Consider the following 18,497-nt stretch of genomic DNA (forward strand, 5'->3'; position numbering starts at 1 on the left):
GCCTTCTTTTTTGCAAGCTAAACATCCCAGATCCTTTAACCGTTCTTCATAGGACATGATTTGCAGACCACTCACCATCTTGGTAACTCTTCTCTGAACTTGCTCTAGTTTGTCTGTCTGTCTTTTTTAAAGTGGGGTCCCCAGAACTGCACACAGTATTCCAGATGAGATCTGACTAAGGAAGAGTAGAGGGGATAATTACCTCACATGATCTAGACTCTGTTTCTCTTAATACATCCCAGAATTGTGTTTGCCTTTTTGGCTGAACATGAGTCAATAATGTGATGCAACAGTCAATCATCTATTAATATACTCAAGTCTTTTTCACATGTGCTTAGCCCAATTCCTCTCATTCTGTATGTACTTTCTTTATTTTTCTTGCCCAAATGTAGGACTTTGCACTTGTCCTTGTTAAATACCATTCTGTTAGTCGCTGCCCACCGTGCAAGCTTTTCTAGATTTTTTTTGAATACTCTCTCTCTTTCTTAGTGTTAGCTATCCCTCCTAGCTTTGTGTCGTTAACAAATTTGATCAGTTTCCCCCCAATTCCCTCCTCCAGATTATTTATAGAAATGTTGAACAACACTGGGCCTAGGACAGAGCCATGTCGTACCTCACTTTATACATTCTTCCACTTGGATGTGCAGCCATTTATTACCACTCTATAATAAAGATCACATTGTGTGATTGAAACATTGCTTTTAAATGGAGGAATAAATGCTGTTTTTACACCTATTTTTGCACCGCTGTATGCTGCTACAGAGTGATTTCTATTCTACTGGACTCTATTGAGGGAACACGGATTCGGGCTCCCTATTTCTGTGGCTTTGCTTGGAAGAGTTGATGTCCCACCCAGACAGGGTTTGACTGTGTGCTGCTGGTTACCATTGTATCTTTACACTCTGAGTATGATCCCTCAGCCAGTTGTGAATCCACCTAACAGTTGCCTTGTCAATCTCATATTTGGCCATTTTTGTTCAATAAGTATGGTATGAGATACTTTGTCAAATGCTTTACTAAGGTCAAGATATACTATATCCACCGCATTTCCCTGATCAACCCAGTCTGTGATTCTGTCATAGAAGGAAATTAGATTCGTCTGGCACGATTTGTTTGTTACAAACCCATGCTGGCTCTGGTTAATTACTCCATTTTCATCCAAGTACTTGCATACATGCTGTTTAATAATTTGTTCAATGATCATTCCTAGTATAGAAGTCAGGCTCACAGGCCTGTAGTTTCCTGGATCCACCTTCTGACCTTTTTTTGAAGATAGGGACAACATTTGCCCTTTTTCTAATCTTCTGGGACTTCTCCTGTTCTCCAGGAATTTTCAAAAATTATGGCGAGTGGTTCAGCAATTACCTGCGCTGCTTCCTTCAGTATCCTAGGATGTAATTCATCTGGACCTTGAGACTTGAATTCATTTAAGTTAGCTAAGTGTTCCCTCACAATCTTATAGGTGCTTATAGGTCTGCTATTATGTAAATTAAGGCCCACATATAAAAAGGAGGTAGTTGGCCAAACTCAACAGTTTAATGGGACCAGCCAACTTTTTATGGGACCAGCCATGTGTATGTGGTGGCGTTTTGCTTTTGACGCAACAGATGTCAGGAGAAGGAAGGGTCAGGATTGGTGAGTTTTACATGCTTGTGTACCTTATTGTAGTCCCCGAAGATAAACCGCTGTGTTTGCCTGTCGGAGCCCTTGTGTATAGGGAAATTGGGAGCAATAGATGTTATAGAAGGATATATAAAATATTGTACCATGTAGGTTAGTCATGAGTGTAACCGTTTTACTTTTCTCTCTTTCAGAGTGAAGAAACACATCCAATCAACTGGAAACCTGAAATTATCAAAAGGAAAAGATTTTAATAAACTTCATCTGTAACTTTTTTTTTTGGTACACTTTGTTTATCACCGTTTGACATAGCATGGATTCTGTTTGAAGCATCAGGCCTAACATTGGCTGCAGCCTTTGTCTTTCATCATTGTATTCAAATGCTTCCTGTTATGGCTATTTCTTCTAGGATCCCTGGAAGCGGTCACACATACGAAAAGAGGAAACCTATTAAAGGTTGAGGCTTACCAATGTAGAAAAACAAAACCTGTTGTGTCTTTTGTCTTTTTCTCCCCTATTTTTTTTTTTTTTTTAAAGACCCATGCACGTTGTGAATATATAATATATATCATTCCAGTCCAGTAACTCCTGAAAGTGCCACCTGAAATAGTGAACTCTTGTTTTTGTTTTTTTTCTTCCCTTTTTTATTTAAAATAGAATTACGTTTATTTGCAGCCATCAATCTCCTTTTTTAAAAGCTGTTTTTATATTTCCTTTGTCCCAATAAACCATATGTCTGTGTCTACAAGTGTATTAAGTCGGTGAGTTAATGAGCTGTTTAGAAGGACGAGATGCAGAATTCTGAGCCTATGAAGTGACGTGCTCCTCTGAAGGCAATCTCTGGAGTGGGTGAATATATCTTTTAGTCTGTTTGCCCAAAAATAGAAGCTGTTTAGGTAAGATGTTAGCTATTATCAAGGCAGAAGAGACAATGGCTGGTAGGAACGTGCCAGGATTGTCGGATTACGTCTTCGAGTCATAACACAGGAAACAATCAATGATTCCCAATTTTTTTTGGCCAGAGTTGTGGTAAAAAAATGGAAATGATGTAACAGTAAATGCGGTTAAGCTTTATAACATTATCTAAACAAAACGGCTTTTTCCTAAAATGTTAATTCTGTGCAGTAGTCCAGGAAGGATATTTACAGCATTATGCACTCGGCCAGATTAAGTCTGAGGTCTGCGAACCATGCACATCAATAGGAATATCACAAGTCAAATTACACTTCATCAGCCAAAGGGAAGAATGTGTGGCAGCGGATGCCAGAGAAAGCCACACAATCAGAACCTTGGAAACGGGCACATGGTCTTCATTATAACCATCCTGACACGAAATATCACTTCTCGTATCGCTGTGCTGGGAGAATTCCTATACATGTTTGAAAGGTTTCAGAACCAATGTGATATGAGCCATTATCCACCATGCAGCAGACAGACAGTTGGCAGTAGTGTTGGGGCTTATTTGCTAGTACCATTTAAGGGTATGTTCACACGTACTGTAAGTGGTGCTGATTTTCCGCATTCTTTCTGTGTCAAAAACCACACTGTTGATTTTGGGGCAGATCTACAGCTGAATTCACCTCTTCTACTGAAAGGGGTGAAATCTGCTCCGGATCTTTATCAAAATGCACACAAATGCTGCAGATTTAGACACATTTTTGACGCGGAAATGACGCAAAAAAATCTGCACCGTTTTCATTACATGTGGACATACCCTAATAGAAAGTGCAGACTTGGACTAGAACGTTGCAGAATGCACCAGATGTATCACATAATTGCTAAATGACAAGTATATTGAATTTTAACTGTCAAGACTAACAATATCAGCTTTTAGTTGCCTTAGTTTCTGACAAAATTTGCGCATTTTTTTTCCCCGCAGTGTTTCATTTAGGCTATGTCCCCTTTTCTACAAGGGAATGTTTCCTTATCAGACACAGCAAAAGTGTTCAAAAGTGTCTAATACCCCACTTAGATACGATTCGCTCAAAAGCAGTCTTTGAGCGTTTAATTGTTGTCTAAACACGCGGTCATCGTGCACTGTTGGAAAGCTAGCTGAAAGTTAATGATGAGCCTTATCAGTGCCGTGCACTGAGTTCTCAACGGGATACTGCTGATACTAGTGTTTCAGCTGGTATCCCGCTAAGAGAACACAACAGCTGTATACAGAAGACAGCACTCCAGCTGTCTGCTGCATACCCTGCTTGGAGCGCTCAGCGGGATACCAGCTGAGCTCTCCAAGAACACAGCAGTTCTCGGAGTGCGTAAATGCAGACAACGATTATTGTTCAAAAGATTGAACGATAATCGTCTCTAAATGGGCCTTATAACATGGCAAATGGCAAACGCATAGTTTTTTGGTGCAATTTGCATCAGTAAACCAAATTTTGGTAGTAAACAAGCCCCATTATATTTGCCATATTGTCTGTGACTTGTGCTGCCATAGACAGTACTATGGTGGTATAGATACGATATATATCACAAATGGTTGTCTGTTTTTTTTTTTTTTCCTTTTTAGCGTTCAAGATTGAGAACCTGTAATTGTCAGTTTTTTTGTTTTTTTTTTGTTAGGATGTGATCGGAAATAATGGTGCTGATTTTCTGCAGTGAAATCACATGCAGAAAAGTTCCAGCATTTATAGTGGTAGCATTGTGGATGCAACTTTAAGACATCCCATTCATACACTGCTGAGAATATCACTATTGTAAATTGACCAGCCCAACACACAACTACCAACCTACACCAGAAAGACACATTACCCAGAAATCCTCTGTCTCCTCATTACTCCTGCAACAGGACGACTTAGAATAATACATTCTTCTGTTGGTGGTTCAAGTGGGATTATCTACAGCGGTGCCAGCTATATGTGAGAAGCAGCTGCAATATGTGGGTTGCACTGCACATGTTTGGACAGCCAAAACTGTGCATGCACCGCGTACCTGCACGGAGACTGTTATAGCACAATAGCAGATCTCATTCTACATGACCCAACTGGCCACAGGAAAACCACTACTGAATGTAACCAGTTAGCTGACAGTGCTTTATAACGATGCATCTTTAGGCCCATTTACACGTAACGATTATCGCTCAAAAATCGTTCAAAAAAACTTGAGCGATAATCATTCAGTGTGAATGCGAAAAAAATCACTCCCGTGTCCGTGGTTGTTTAGGCTGACTTTTCAGTCCGCTTAAAAAACCTTGTTGGTTCGCTGGCTTCTTATCTTGTGTGAATGCTCATCGCTCAGCGCCTCCCATAGGAGGAGAAGTGGACGAGAAGCCCAGCAGCTGGCGGCAAGTCTTTCAGTTTGAATGTTTTGCACGAGCGCTGACGACCTTAGTGGTGACGCCAGCACTCCTGCAGTCGTTTAAAAGACTGTTGGCCCGTGTAAAAGGGCATTCAGTTGATTGAATGTATTTGCGCATATTCATAAGTTTAGTAGTACAGAACAATGGGTATTACGTCAGATCATAGGGTAACCTCTTTAATGAGTGTATAATTTTTCAAGTATACTTAAAAGAATTTTCAAAATGTGATATTTTTAGGATTCAGGAAACGTTTTCCTATAAAGACCTACAGAACTATTTCAGTAACTGCAGCTTTAGGCCGGCTTCACACAGACTTATTTGTGCACAAAGACTTGAATCCATTGATTTCAATGTGTTCGTTCACATTTCTGTATTTTGTGCACGCATTTCGGTTGGGCAAAAAAAATTTAGATTATCTATTTTTCTGGATTTGCGCATAGAAGTCAGTGGTCGTGCAATATGCAAGAAAATGCGTAATTGTGCAGGCAATAACAGCTTGAACGCATTAAGACTAATTAGTCATTTCAATTGGTGCGTCATTGTTTGGGTGCAAAATGTACAGTAAAATATGCAAAAACATCATTTGTTCTGCAAAAACGTTAGGTTGTGCACAAATATGCTTTCGGCTCATGTGAAGCCGGTCCTAGGAAGCCTTTTCTGTACAAGCGGTGACAATAATTACAAAATGTAGCAAAGCATACCAAAATGTACAGTGCGGGTTTACAGAGTTTCTTCCACAGCAGAATTTGTATGTGTTTCTTCCAGTGTAATTGATGAGATCTGTGCCGAAAATCCGGCAACAGATTGGGCATGCTGTGGATCTCAAAATCCGCTACAGGTTTTATCTTCTGTTTATGAATGCAGTTTAAGGCCTTAGTCACACGGGCGTTTTTTCCCGCGATTTGTGGATCGCATGACGGATGCGCATCCGCAAATCGCGTGACCGGGGCTGAAAAATCACCCGAAAATACTGCTTCTACCCCGTGTTTCAATAGAAACGGGCCGCAGCTGTCCAGCACGTTGAATTCAATGGATCCGGCAATACAGCTGGCTCCATTGAAAGCAATGCGCTGCGGGCGATCGCGGGATGAATTGTCGGGAAGGGCTTAAATCTATAAGCCCTTCCCTGCAATTCATCCAGAAATGTGTAAAAATAAAAAATAAAAAAATTACACACACACACACACACACACTCACTCTCACTCTCACTCTCACTCTCACTCTCACACTCTCACTCTCACTCTCACACTCTCACTCTCACTCTCACTCTCACACTCTCACTCTCACTCTCACTCTCTCACTCTCACTCTCACTCTCACTCTCACACTCTCACACTCTCACACTCTCACACTCTCACACTCTCACACTCTCACACTCTCACACTCTCACACTCTCACACTCTCACACTCTCACACTCTCACACTCTCACACTCTCTCACTCTCTCACTCTCTCACTCTCTCACACTCTCACTCTCACACACACTCTCACACTCTCACTCTCTCACTCTCACTCTCACTCTCACACACACTCTCACTCTCACACACACTCTCACTCTCACACACACTCTCACTCTCACACACACTCTCACTCTCACACACACTCTCACTCTCACACACACTCTCACTCTCACACACACTCTCACTCTCACACACACTCTCACTCACACACTCTCACTCACACACTCCTTGTCCCGGCAGACGGAGTTCAGCTGCGGCCTCTGAGCCAATCAGAGGCCTCTGCTGCCTCTGATTGGCTCAGCGCAGGGAGGGGCAGCTCTCAGCTGAATGACAGCGGAGAGCTGCCCCTGATTGGCTCAGCGCAGGGACCAATCAGGAGCAGTTCAGGAGAACTGCTGCCGGCCGCGGCTGAACTCGTCTGCCGGGACAAGGTGAGCATAATATATATTTTTTTATTTTTACACATTTCTGGATGAATTTCAGGGAAGGGCTTATATATTTAAGCCCTTCCTGAAAATTCATCCCGCGCTCGCTGGCAGCCCATTGCTTTCAATGGAGCCGGCTGTATTGCCGGCTCCATTGAATTCAATGGGCAAACATCGTTCTCAGCTACAGCTGTGGCAGAGGAGAATGATTTGTCTACTATATGTTCTCAATGGGGTCGGCGCTGCTGCCACTGGTCTCATTGAGCGCATATAGAGAAGAGAACAGGAATCGCAGACAGGTGCGATCTGCGATTTCTGTTCTATAATTTATCGGACGAGCGCATAAACAGCGCTCGTGTCCGATACCATTGCAAAGCAATGGTTTTATAAAATCGCCGGACGCATGCGCAAATCGCGTGAAAAAACGCCCGTCTGACTGAGCCCTAATAGCGCATTCACTTTATGTTGGAATTTAGCGGCGGCCACCCTAACCAGAATTCTGCAGCTCATGCATGAAGCCAACGCCAGCCTGTTTGTAGCCTATTTTTTCTATTCTAGTGCTTGTTCATGTGCGGGCATCTCACAAATAGTCCAGATAATGAAAGCCAAGAGCTCTGAGCCACTGGCTGCAGTGACTACAAATATTGGAGTGGAACGGAGTACAATTTATTATCTGCCTGTTGCATCACATTATCTGTGTTCTCACAGCTATAAATTCTCCCTGTATCATGACATCATGTAATGTAGGAAGCTTTTATGTATGATTACACAGTTCCTGTACTTGACTTCATACATTACACATCTGGGTCATGCCTTCATCTTGGCAAGGAGTACGGCTATGATTTAGCTCTAGTCCTGTTCCTTGTAGCACTTTAGTCTGCTCTAGACTGTTAATGAATTATTGTAGAAGACGTTTCTTGCTGCTTAACGGTACTTGGTAAAGATTACACTGAAACCACTTTAGTTGCGGTGTAGAAAAATTGGCGCAGGTCACTAAAGAGTCCTACGCGGGTTACTGATTGAGAGTGCTTGTTAAACTGATCATTTCCTTGTATTAAAAATAACTGTGTAGACACTCATGCCCACGAATGTCGCGGGATCCGCCCATGGATTTACGCCGCGGGAGTACCACGATTAAAAACAAATAGTGCCTGCTGGTGCGCACGGATTTCCACGGTCTCTATTATTGCTATATGAATGGAGACCTCCTGTGGCATAAATTAGAACATACTGTGATTTATTTCCCGCGGTAGATTTCCACATGTGAACATTGGCAAATAGAAAGCTATTAGGTTCAATGGAGCCTAATAGCTGCGGAATTCGCGTGCAGTTTTCTGCCACTTGAAATGTGGTAGAAATCTGTGGGCATTCACTGTTAATGGACTTCTAAATTTTTTTCTTACCGGCACCCCTCACCTGCTTGTCACATTCTGGACGTCTCCTATGTATGTTGCACTTCAATGAATTGCAGCCTCCTGTCTGATCAGGCGCCATATCTTGGTTTTTGATATTTGCCCATGTTTTTTTTTTTACTACTCTTTGCTATCAAGTACATGATGCATCAGCCCAACATCACATGAGCAGCTAAAACGAGAAGAGTTTAGTACAGTGTTAGCAAGTAGAGCAAAGTGTGATTTGTTCTCAGTGAGAGAAACCAAAGTACTTTTGTAGATATGATACCTTTTAATGGCTAACAAATAGAGATGAGCGAACGTACTCGTCCGAGCTTGATGCTCGGGCGAATATTAGCGTGTTCGGGATGCTCGTTACTCGTAACGAGTACCACGCGATGTTTGGGTTACTTTCACTTTCATCTCTGAGACGTTAGCGCGCTTTTCTGGCCAATTGAAAGACAGGGAAGGCATTACAACTTCCTCCTGTGTTGTTCCAGCCCTATACCACCCCCCCTGCTGTGAGTGGCTGGGGAGATCAGATGTCACCCGAGTATAAAAATCGGCCCCTCCCGCGTCTCGCCTCAGATGCCTTGTGAGTTAGCTGAGGGAAAGTGCTGGTGCTGCTGTAGGGAGAGTGTTTGTAGTGAGTGTAGGCTTCAAGAACCCCAACGGTCCTTCTTAGGGCCACATCTACCCGTGTGCAGGCTGCTGTTAGCAGTGTATATATATTTTTTTTTTCTCAAAATCGGCTGTGCAGAGCATTGCACCCGGTATTAGGGACAGAAGTGGTGGTTAGGCAGGGAGAGTGTTAGGAGTGAGTGTAGGCTTCAAGAACCCCAACGGTCCTTTCTAGGGCCACATTTAACCGTGTGGAGTACTGTGCAGGCTGCTGTTAGCTGTGTTGCATATTTTTTTTTTCTTCTCAAAATCGGCTGTGCAGAGCATTGCACCCGGCATTAATACTACAGGGACAGAATTGATTAGGCAGGGCCAGAAGACATATATTATTCATTGAATAGACGCAGTGGGCCTTTCCTTTTAAAAAAAAAGGGAAACAAGTATATTTGGCCTGCCCCTGACACTCCTTAGGGCTCTGGGTACGTGTGTGCTGCGTGGAGAACGTAAAAAAATCAGACGCAACCAGCTACGTTTTACAGCAGGCTTGCGCCACTTTCTTTCCTGCCTGTGAAATTCCTTGCTCAGCTGTAGTTAATAACTCTGCAACACTAAAGTTCTGTGACACATTTGCAGGGGCACAACACAGTTATTAAACTTATTATTCATTGAATAGACGCAGTGGGCCTTTCCTTTTTAAAAAAAGGGAAAAAAGGATATTTGGCCTGCAGGCTTGCGCCAATTTATTTCCTGCCTGGGAAATCAAATCACTGGTAATACAGCATGCTGAGGGGTAGGGGTAGGCCTAGAGGACGTGGACGCGGCCGAGGACGCGGAGGGCCAAGTGAGGGTGTGGGCACAGGCCGAACTCCTGATCCAGGTGTATCGCAGCCGACTGCTGCGCGATTAGGAGAGAGGCACGTTTCTGGCGTACCGACATTCATCGCACAATTCATGGGTCCACGCGGGAGACCTTTATTAGAAAATGAGCAGTGTGAGCAGGTCCTGTCGTGGATGGCAGAAAGTGCTTCGAGCAACCTATCGTCCACCCACAGTTCTGCACTGTCCACTGCTGCAAATCCGAATCCTCTGTCTGCTGCTCCTCCTTCCTCCCAGCCTCCTCACTCCACTACAATGACACATGCTCCGCAGCGGGAAGACTCCCAGGAACTGTTCTCGGGCCCCTGCTCAGATTGGGCAGCAGTGGTTCCTCTCCCACCAGAGGAGTTTATAGTCACTGATGCACAACCATTGCAAAGTTCCCGGGGTCCGGGGGATGAGGCTGGGGACTTCCGGCAACTGTCTCAAGACCTGTCAGTGGGTGAGGAGGACGATGACGATGAGACACAGTTATCTTGCAGTCGGGTAGTAGTGAGGGCAGTAAGTCCGAGGGAGGAGCGCACAGAGGATTCGGAGGAAGAGCAGCAGGACGATGAGGTGACTGACCCCACCTGGTTTGCAACGCCTACTCAGGACAGGTCTTCAGAGGGGGAGGCAAGGGCAGCAGCAGGGCAGGTTGCAAGAGGCAGTGCGGTGGCCAGGGGTAGAGGCAGGGCCAGACCGAATAATCCACCAACTGTTTCCCAAAGCGCACCCTCGCGCCATGCCACCCTGCAGAGGCCAAGGTGCTCTAAGGTCTGGCAGTTTTTCACAGAGACGCCTGACGACCGACGAACAGTGGTGTGCATCCTTTGTCGCGCCAAGATCAGCCGGGGAGCCACCACCAACAGCCTCACCACCACCAGCATGCGCAGACATATGATGGCCAAGCACCCCCACAAGGTGGGACGAAGGCCGTTCACCGCCTCCGGTTTGCACCGCTGCCTCTCCCCCTGTGCCCCAACCTGCCACTGAGATACAACCCCCCTCTCAGGACACAGGCACTACCGTCTCCTGGCCTGCACCCACACCCTCACCTCCGCTGTCCTCGGCCCCATCCACCAATGTCTGTCAGCGCACCATCCAGCCGTCGCAAGCGCAACTGTTGGAGCGCAAGTACGCCGCCACGCACCCGCACGCTCAAGCGTTAACCGTCCACATAGCCAAATTTATCAGCCTTGAGATGCTGCCGTATAGGGTTGCGGAAACGGAGTCCTTCAAAAGTATGATGGAGGCGGCGGCCCCGCGCTACTCAGTTCCCAGTCGCCACTACTTTTCCCGATGTGCCGTCCCAGCCCTGCACGACCACGTCTCCCGCAACATTGTACGCGCCCTCACCAACGCGGTTACTGCCAAGGTCCACTTAACAACGGACACGTGGACAAGCACAGGCGGGCAGGGCCACTACATCTCCCTGACGGCACATTGGGTGAATTTAGTGGAGGCTGGGACAGAGTCAGAGCCTCGGACCGCTCACGTCCTACCCACCCCCAGAATTGCGGGCCCCAGCTCGGTGGTGGTATCTGCGGCGGTGTATGCTTCCTCCACTAAACCACCCTCCTCCTCCTCCGCAACCTCTGTCTCGCAATCAAGATGTGTCAGCAGCAGCAGCACGTTGCCAGCAGTCGGTGTCTCGCGGCGTGGCAGCACAGCGGTGGGCAAGCGTCAGCAGGCCGTGCTGAAACTACTCAGCTTAGGAGATAAGAGGCACACGGCCCACGAACTGCTGCAGGGTCTGACAGAGCAGACCGACCGCTGGCTTGCGCCGCTGAGCCTCCAACCGGGCATGGTCGTGTGTGACAACGGCCGTAACCTGGTGGCGGCTCTGCAGCTCGGCAGCCTCACGCACGTGCCATGCCTGGCCCACGTCTTTAATTTGGTGGTTCAGCGCTTTCTGAAAAGCTACCCACGCTTGTCAGATCTGCTCGTAAAGGTGCGCCGCCTCTGCGCACATTTCCGCAAGTCCCACACGGACGCTGCCACCCTGCGCACCCTGCAACATCGCTTTAATCTACCAGTGCACCGACTGCTGTGCGACGTGCTCACACGGTGGAACTCTGCGCTCCACATGTTGGCCAGGCTCTATGAGCAGCGTAGAGCTATAGTGGAATACCAACTCCAATATGGGCGGCGCAGTGGGAGTCAGCCTCCTCAATTCTTTTCAGAAGAGTGGGCCTGGTTGGCAGACATCTGCCAGGTCCTTGGAAACTTTGAGCAGTCTACCCAGGTGGTGAGCGGCGATGCTGCAATCATTAGCGTCACCATTCCTCTGCTATGCATCTTGAGAAGTTCCCTGCAAAGCATAAAGGCATATGCTTTGCGCTCGGAAACGGAGGCGGGGGAAGACAGTATGTCGCTGGATAGTCAGAGCACCCTCCTGTCTATATCTCAGCGCGTTCAGGAGGAGGAGCATGAGGAGGAGGGGGAAGAGACAGCTTGGCCCACTGCTGACGGTACCCATGCTGCTTGCCTGTCATCCTTTCAGCGTGTATGGCCTGAGGAGGAGGAGGAGGAGGACGATCCTGAAAGTGATCTTCCTAGTGAAGACAGCCATGTGTTGCGTACAGGTACCCTGGCACACATGGCTGACTTCATGTTAGGATGCCTTTCTCGTGACCCTCGCGTTACACCCATTCTGGCCACTACGGATTACTGGGTGTACACAGTGCTCGACCCACGCTATAAGGAGAACCTTCCCACTCTCATTCCCGAAGAGGAAAGGGGTTCGAGAGTGTTGCTATACCACAGGACCCTTGCGGACAAGCTGATGGTAAAATTCCCATCCGACAGCGCTAGTGGCAGAAGGCGCAGTTCCGAGGGCCAGGTAGAAGGGGAGGTGTGGAGATCGAGCAGCATGTACAGCCCAGGCAGTGCAACAGTCTTTAAGGGCCTGGACAGCTTTCTGGCTCCCCAGCAAGACTGTGTCACCGCTCCCCAGTCAAGGCTGAGTCGGCGGGAGCACTGTAAAAGGATGGTGAGGGAGTACGTAGCCAATCGCACGACCGTCCTCCGTGACGCCTCTGCCACCTACAACTACTGGGTGTCGAAGCTGGACACGTGGCCTGAACTCGCGCTGTATGCCCTGGAGGTGCTTGCTTGTCCTGCGGCTAGCGTCTTGTCAGAGAGGGTGTTTAGTGCGGCTGGGGGAATCATCACAGATAAGCGTACCCGCCTGTCAACCGACAGTGCCGACAGGCTAACACTCATCAAGATGAACAAAGCCTGGATTTCCCCAGACTTCTCTTCTCCACCAGCGGACTGCAGCGATACCTAAGCAATACATAGGCTGCACCCGCGGATGGAAGCTACGTTCTCTCTCACCATCCAAAACTGGGACATTTCTGCTTCATCAATCTGTGTATAATATTCCTCCTCCTCCTCCTGCTCCTCCTCCTGAAACCTCACGTAATCACGCTGAACGGGCAATTTTTCTTAGGGCCACAAGGCTCACTCATATAATTTTTCTAAAAATTTTTTATACGTTTCAATGCTCTTAAAAGCGTTGGAACTTTAACTTGAACCAATTTTTCGTTAAACTGGGCTGCCTCCAGGCCTAGTTACCACTTAAGCCACATTAACCAAAGCGATTAATGGGTTTCACCTGCCATCTTGGTTGGGCATGGCCAATTTTTACTGAGGTACATTAGTACTGTTGGTACATCCATTTTTTTGGGCACTCACCTACAGTGTAATCATAGCAATTTCTATGTTCTTCGCCTGCACTCATGGTACAGAAAGGTGTGTGGGGTTGGCCTACACTTTAGCTACATAAATGTAACTTGGGCCTTGTCTATACTGCAGCTACTGAAATGGAATGAAGACTGCGCTCCCACTATACTGCTGCTTCGGAATTGTTACTGGGGCCTGTCTTGAGTGCTACTATTACTGAAATGGAACGAAGACTGCGCTCCCACTATACTGCTGCTTCGGAATTGTTACTGGGGCCTGTCTTGAGTGCTACTATTACTGAAATGGAACTAATACTGTGCTCCCCCTATAATGCTGCTAGTGATATGTTAGTGGGGCCTGTCCTAATGCTATGGCTGAAATGTTACTAATTATGGGCTCTGCCTATACCGCTGCTAATGGTATGTCTCTGGGATGTGGAAACAGAGGCTTCCCAAAGACATGATGGCGGCGAGGCCATTTCCCACCAACGCTGTTACTGTTAAGGTGCATATAACCACGGACACGTGGAGAGGACACGTAGTGCCTCAAAAACATCCCCCGCCACGGCCCACTTAATCCTGGCCACATTCCGAAAACCAACAAAATAAAACCGCGCTACTAGGTCCGCAGTCACCACCATATTACCACCAACGCGGTTACTGTTAAGGTGCATATAACCACGGACACGTGGAGAGGACACGTAGGGCCTCAAAAAAATCCCCCGCCACGGCCCACTTAATCCTGGCCACATTCCGAAAACCAACAAAATAAAACCGCGCTACTAGGTCCGCAGTCACCACCACATTACCACCAACGCGGTTACTGTTAAGGTGCATATAACCACGGACACGTGGAGAGGACACGTAGTGCCTCAAAAACATCCCCCGCCACGGCCCACTTAATCCTGGCCACATTCCGAAAACCAACAAAATAAAACCGCGCTACTAGGTCCGCAGTCACCACCACATTACCACCAACGCGGTTACTGTTAAGGTACATATTACCAGTCTGACTGGGGCATGCAGTGTGGGCCGAAGCCCACCTGCATTAAGCACGACATTACTACCTCAGCTGTGTTGGGCAATGCAATGGGATATTTTTATGTACCGCCGGTGGCTTCCTGGCACCCACCCATGCTGTGGGTCCACAGGGAATTATAAATGCATCTGTTTCCACTTGTAAGGAACCCCAGTCTGACTGGGGCATGCAGTGTGGGCCGAAGCCCACCTGCATTAAGCACGACATTACTACCTCAGCTGTGTTGGGCAATGCAATGGGATATTTTTATGTACCACCGGTGGGTTCCAGGGAGCCACCCATGCTGTAGGTGCACACGGAGTTTAACCTACTTGTGTCCACTTGTAAAGAACCCCAGTCTGACTGGGGCATGCAGTGTGGGCCGAAGCCCACCTGCATTAAGCACGACATTACTACCTCAGCTGTGTTGGGCAATGCAATGGGATATTTTTATGTACCGCCGGTGGCTTCCTGGCACCCACCCATGCTGTGGGTCCACAGGGACTTCACAATAGGGAGTTGTACCTGCCTGTGTCTATGAATTAAAAAGCCCGGTCTGACTGGGGCATGCAGACACCTTGACAGAATGAATAGTGTGGCACATAGGTTCCCCATTGCTATGCCCACGTGTGCAGCTCCTGATGGCGGTGGAACAGGATTATATTTCTCATTGCTTCTGTACAGCATTGTGGGCTATCGCCCCACCCCTTTTAAAGAGGGTCGCTGCCTAGCCGTGCCAACCCTCTGCAGTGTGTGCCTGCAGTTCCTCCTCATGACAGACGCACTTATAAATAGACATGAGGGTGGTGTGGCATGAGGGCAGCTGAAGGCTGCGCAGGGACAGTTTGGTGTGCGCTGTGGACACTGCGTCGTGCAGGGGGGAGGGGGGTTGGGCAGCATGTAACCCAGGAGAAGTGGCAGCAGAGTGTCATGCAGGCAGTGATTGTGCTTTGTTGGAGGTAGTGTGGTGCTTAGCTAAGGTATGCCATGCTAATGAGGGCTTTTCAGAAGTAAAAATTGTTGGGAGGGAGGGGGGCCACTCTTGCCGGTATTGTGGCTTAATAGTGGGACCTGTGAACTTGAGATGCAGCCCAACATGTAGCCCCTCGCCTGCCCTATCCGTTGCTGTGTCGTTCCCATCACTTTCTTGAATTGCCCAGATTTTCACACATGGAAACCTTAGCGAGCATCGGCGAAATACAAAAATGCTCGGGTCGCCCATTGACTTCAATGGGGTTCGTTATTCGAAACGAACCCTCGAGCATCGCGAAAATTTCGTCCCGAGTAACGAGCACCCGAGCATTTTGGTGCTCACTCATCTCTACTAACAAAACTACATGATGTTAAAGCAAGCTTGCAAGCCTACTTGGGGTTCTTTGCCTGCCCATCTATGACTTATCAGTACATTGGTAAGGAACATGTACATTTTTTCTGTGATTTTCCTTCAATCTGCTATCGGACTCCGTAAATGTACGGTGGCTGGGATGAGGAGCTGGTGCTGGAGCTGAGCCCGCTCCATACCCAGTTGGTGCTGTGATTGGAGCCAGCTCTTCTGGCATGCCTGAGGAAGGAGGAGGTTCCCAAAATGTTGCTGCTGTTGGCCTGTGTTCACGCAGACTCCTGTATCTGCTGCCTCGATCTGCATTATGAATGACTATTTTTTTTTGTTTTAAGTACAAGAGGGGTCTTTCTTGAGCGATACAGTATTATATGTTATCATTAATAACGGCAGAAGGGTCAGGGATTATTTCGATTGCCAGATTGGAGTCAGTCAGGAAGGAATTTTTTTCCCTTAAATGGAGAAATTGGCGACTTCCTCATTGGGGTTTTTTGCCTTTTCTGGGTCAACATTGGGGGATAATAGGCTGAACTGGATGGAAGTCTTTTTTCGGCTTTACATACTATGAAGAATTCCTATTATAAGGAGATGCCGGAGGGACAAGTCCATAACCTGGGCTCTCCTCTCGTCAATGTATCTTTATCTGGCACTCATTGCCAAATTGCTCTGGCTTTAATCAATGTTAATAAAGCTTATTGTTTAATCCTATTCTGTGAAGACATTTTTGAGGTAATTTAGGATTTTTTCTGCCTTCTGTGATTCCTATGAATGACGGTATGAACTACAACTGCACTGGTGTGACAGTTTAATTGTATGTTTCTACAGCATTCAGATAAGTTTTGTTTCAATTGCACGTTTATATGGTATTTGTATTTTTGTGATTCATGGTAAAGTGTGGAAGTCAGAATCCACAATCATGCAAAACTCATGCAGACAAGTGTTTTCCTTTGGTATATTTTATTTGAATAGTCTAGTGAAGATTTTCAAGGCTGCCATGTATTACAGTCTATTAAGCTCAGTTTGTGTCAGGATTTAATAATCTAGTAATGAAATGTACAGTATACTGCAATACTTCTGTATTGCACTACACTGTACATAGGATCAAGTGATGATACAGGTCTTCAGGTACCTTTTATTGAGTATTTTTCAAAATATAAATTTAGAGTTCGTAAACTATCCTTTTTCTCATTGCAACTAAAAAAATAAACATAATTGGTCTCATCCTGTCTGGAATAATCCGAATTAAATATTATAAATGTTCATTGTGTGGAATGAATAATACAAGAAACCGAAAAAACGCATAATGCCAGAAGTGTGTTTTTAGAGCACCTTGCCTCCTAAAAAACCATTGAATAAGAAATGATTAGATATGAGCGAACCTACTCGGCCACGCCCCTTTTTCGCCCGAGCACCGCGATTTTCGAGTACTTCCGTACTCGGGCGAAAAGATTCGGGGGGTGCTGTGGGTGAGTGGGGGGTTGCAGCGGGGAGAGAGAGCTCCCCCCGTTCCCCGCTGCTACCCCCCCGCTCCGCCACACCTCCCCCGGCGCCCCCCGAATCTTTTCACCCGAGTACTGAAGTACTCGAAAATCACGGTGCTCGATCGAGTAATTACTCGAAACGAGTAGATTCGGTCATCTCTAGAAATGATCAAAAAGTCATATGTACCACAAAATGGTTAAAAACAACACAGTATTGTATTTACACTGACCTGCACAATAAAGTTAACGTGTCATTTTTGCTGCTCTGTGAATACCGTAAAAATAAAGCCCAAAAAACTGTGCAATTGTGTTTTTTTTTGTTTTTTTTCTTCCCCATTTCATCCCACTTATTTTTTGTTGTTCAGTATTTCAACACATTATATGGTACACTGAGTCGGGAGCGGTATCGTCTCTTCTTGAGGAGAGCACCTAGAGGGTGTGTGGAGACTTCTAAAGCCATGCATGCTTTCTTCTGGGAAATATATGCAAATACGGAAGAGGGAGAGGTATTGTTCCATCTTCCTTATTTGCATGTGGTACATTGAATAATGCTATTAAAAAATACAACCTGTCCTGCAAAAAGTATGAGCCCTCATGGCTATGTCAACAGAAAAATAAAAGAAAAGTTATGGCTCTTTAAAAACAAGGAGGGAAAAAGTGAAAGTTCAAAAAATTGCTAGTTATTGAACGGCTAATTGAAACCTCTTTTGCCAAGTGGCTCTTAGAAAACATTGTGGTTCACTTACTTATTCTCCCTGCACTGTGGATGTTTGCTCAATAAGACATGCCCAGTATCGCTGTTTGTGAGTTACTAGTTTTATGCCCTTTCAGACGGAATGATATTGTTCAAAAAAAATCGATCAAATGAGTGAAAATGAATGATCATCGTTCGTTTTTCATTCATTTAGGCAGGCATAAAAATCATTGCTGGCTCGTCCGTTAATTGTTAGGTTGAAATACCGATAAGTCGGTCATTCTCATTCACTTAAGGTTCTTTTGCACAGAACAAAATGACAAAAGCTACTGTTCGCTTTTTGTTCATGTTATGTAGGTATACAGATCATTGTTGGCCCATTCACTAATCATTTGGTTTAAATACCGATCATTCAGTTGTTCTCAGTCACTTATACACTGAATGTGAGCTAGCGCTGTATCTGCCTGTATAAACAAGCAGCCTGAGTAAACTCTGACATTGCTCTTTAAATAAGAAATCAGCAGATCTAAACAGACGTTTAGGGTGAAGTCAGACGAACGTATATCGGCTCGGTTTTTACGCCGAGCCGATATACATTGTCC

The 18,497-nt window shown here is 46.2% G+C and overlaps 1 protein-coding gene across 2 annotated transcripts in view; it reads left to right on the forward strand.

The window, feature by feature from the left end:
* PLRG1 (pleiotropic regulator 1) overlaps nucleotides 1-2,368 on the forward strand; it is a 50,930-nt gene extending 48,562 nt beyond the window's left edge. For both annotated transcript variants that reach the window (XM_066573614.1, XM_066573613.1), the window contains exon 15: nucleotides 1,815-2,368. In XM_066573614.1, the coding sequence (XP_066429711.1) occupies nucleotides 1,815-1,874 (60 nt within the window). In that variant the 3' untranslated portion in view covers nucleotides 1,875-2,368. The remainder of the gene's footprint in view (nucleotides 1-1,814) is intronic.
* Nucleotides 2,369-18,497: the final 16,129 nt, after the last annotated feature.

Source organism: Eleutherodactylus coqui, chromosome 7, assembly GCF_035609145.1.
Source record: "Eleutherodactylus coqui strain aEleCoq1 chromosome 7, aEleCoq1.hap1, whole genome shotgun sequence".
NCBI lineage: Eukaryota > Metazoa > Chordata > Amphibia > Anura > Eleutherodactylidae > Eleutherodactylus > Eleutherodactylus coqui.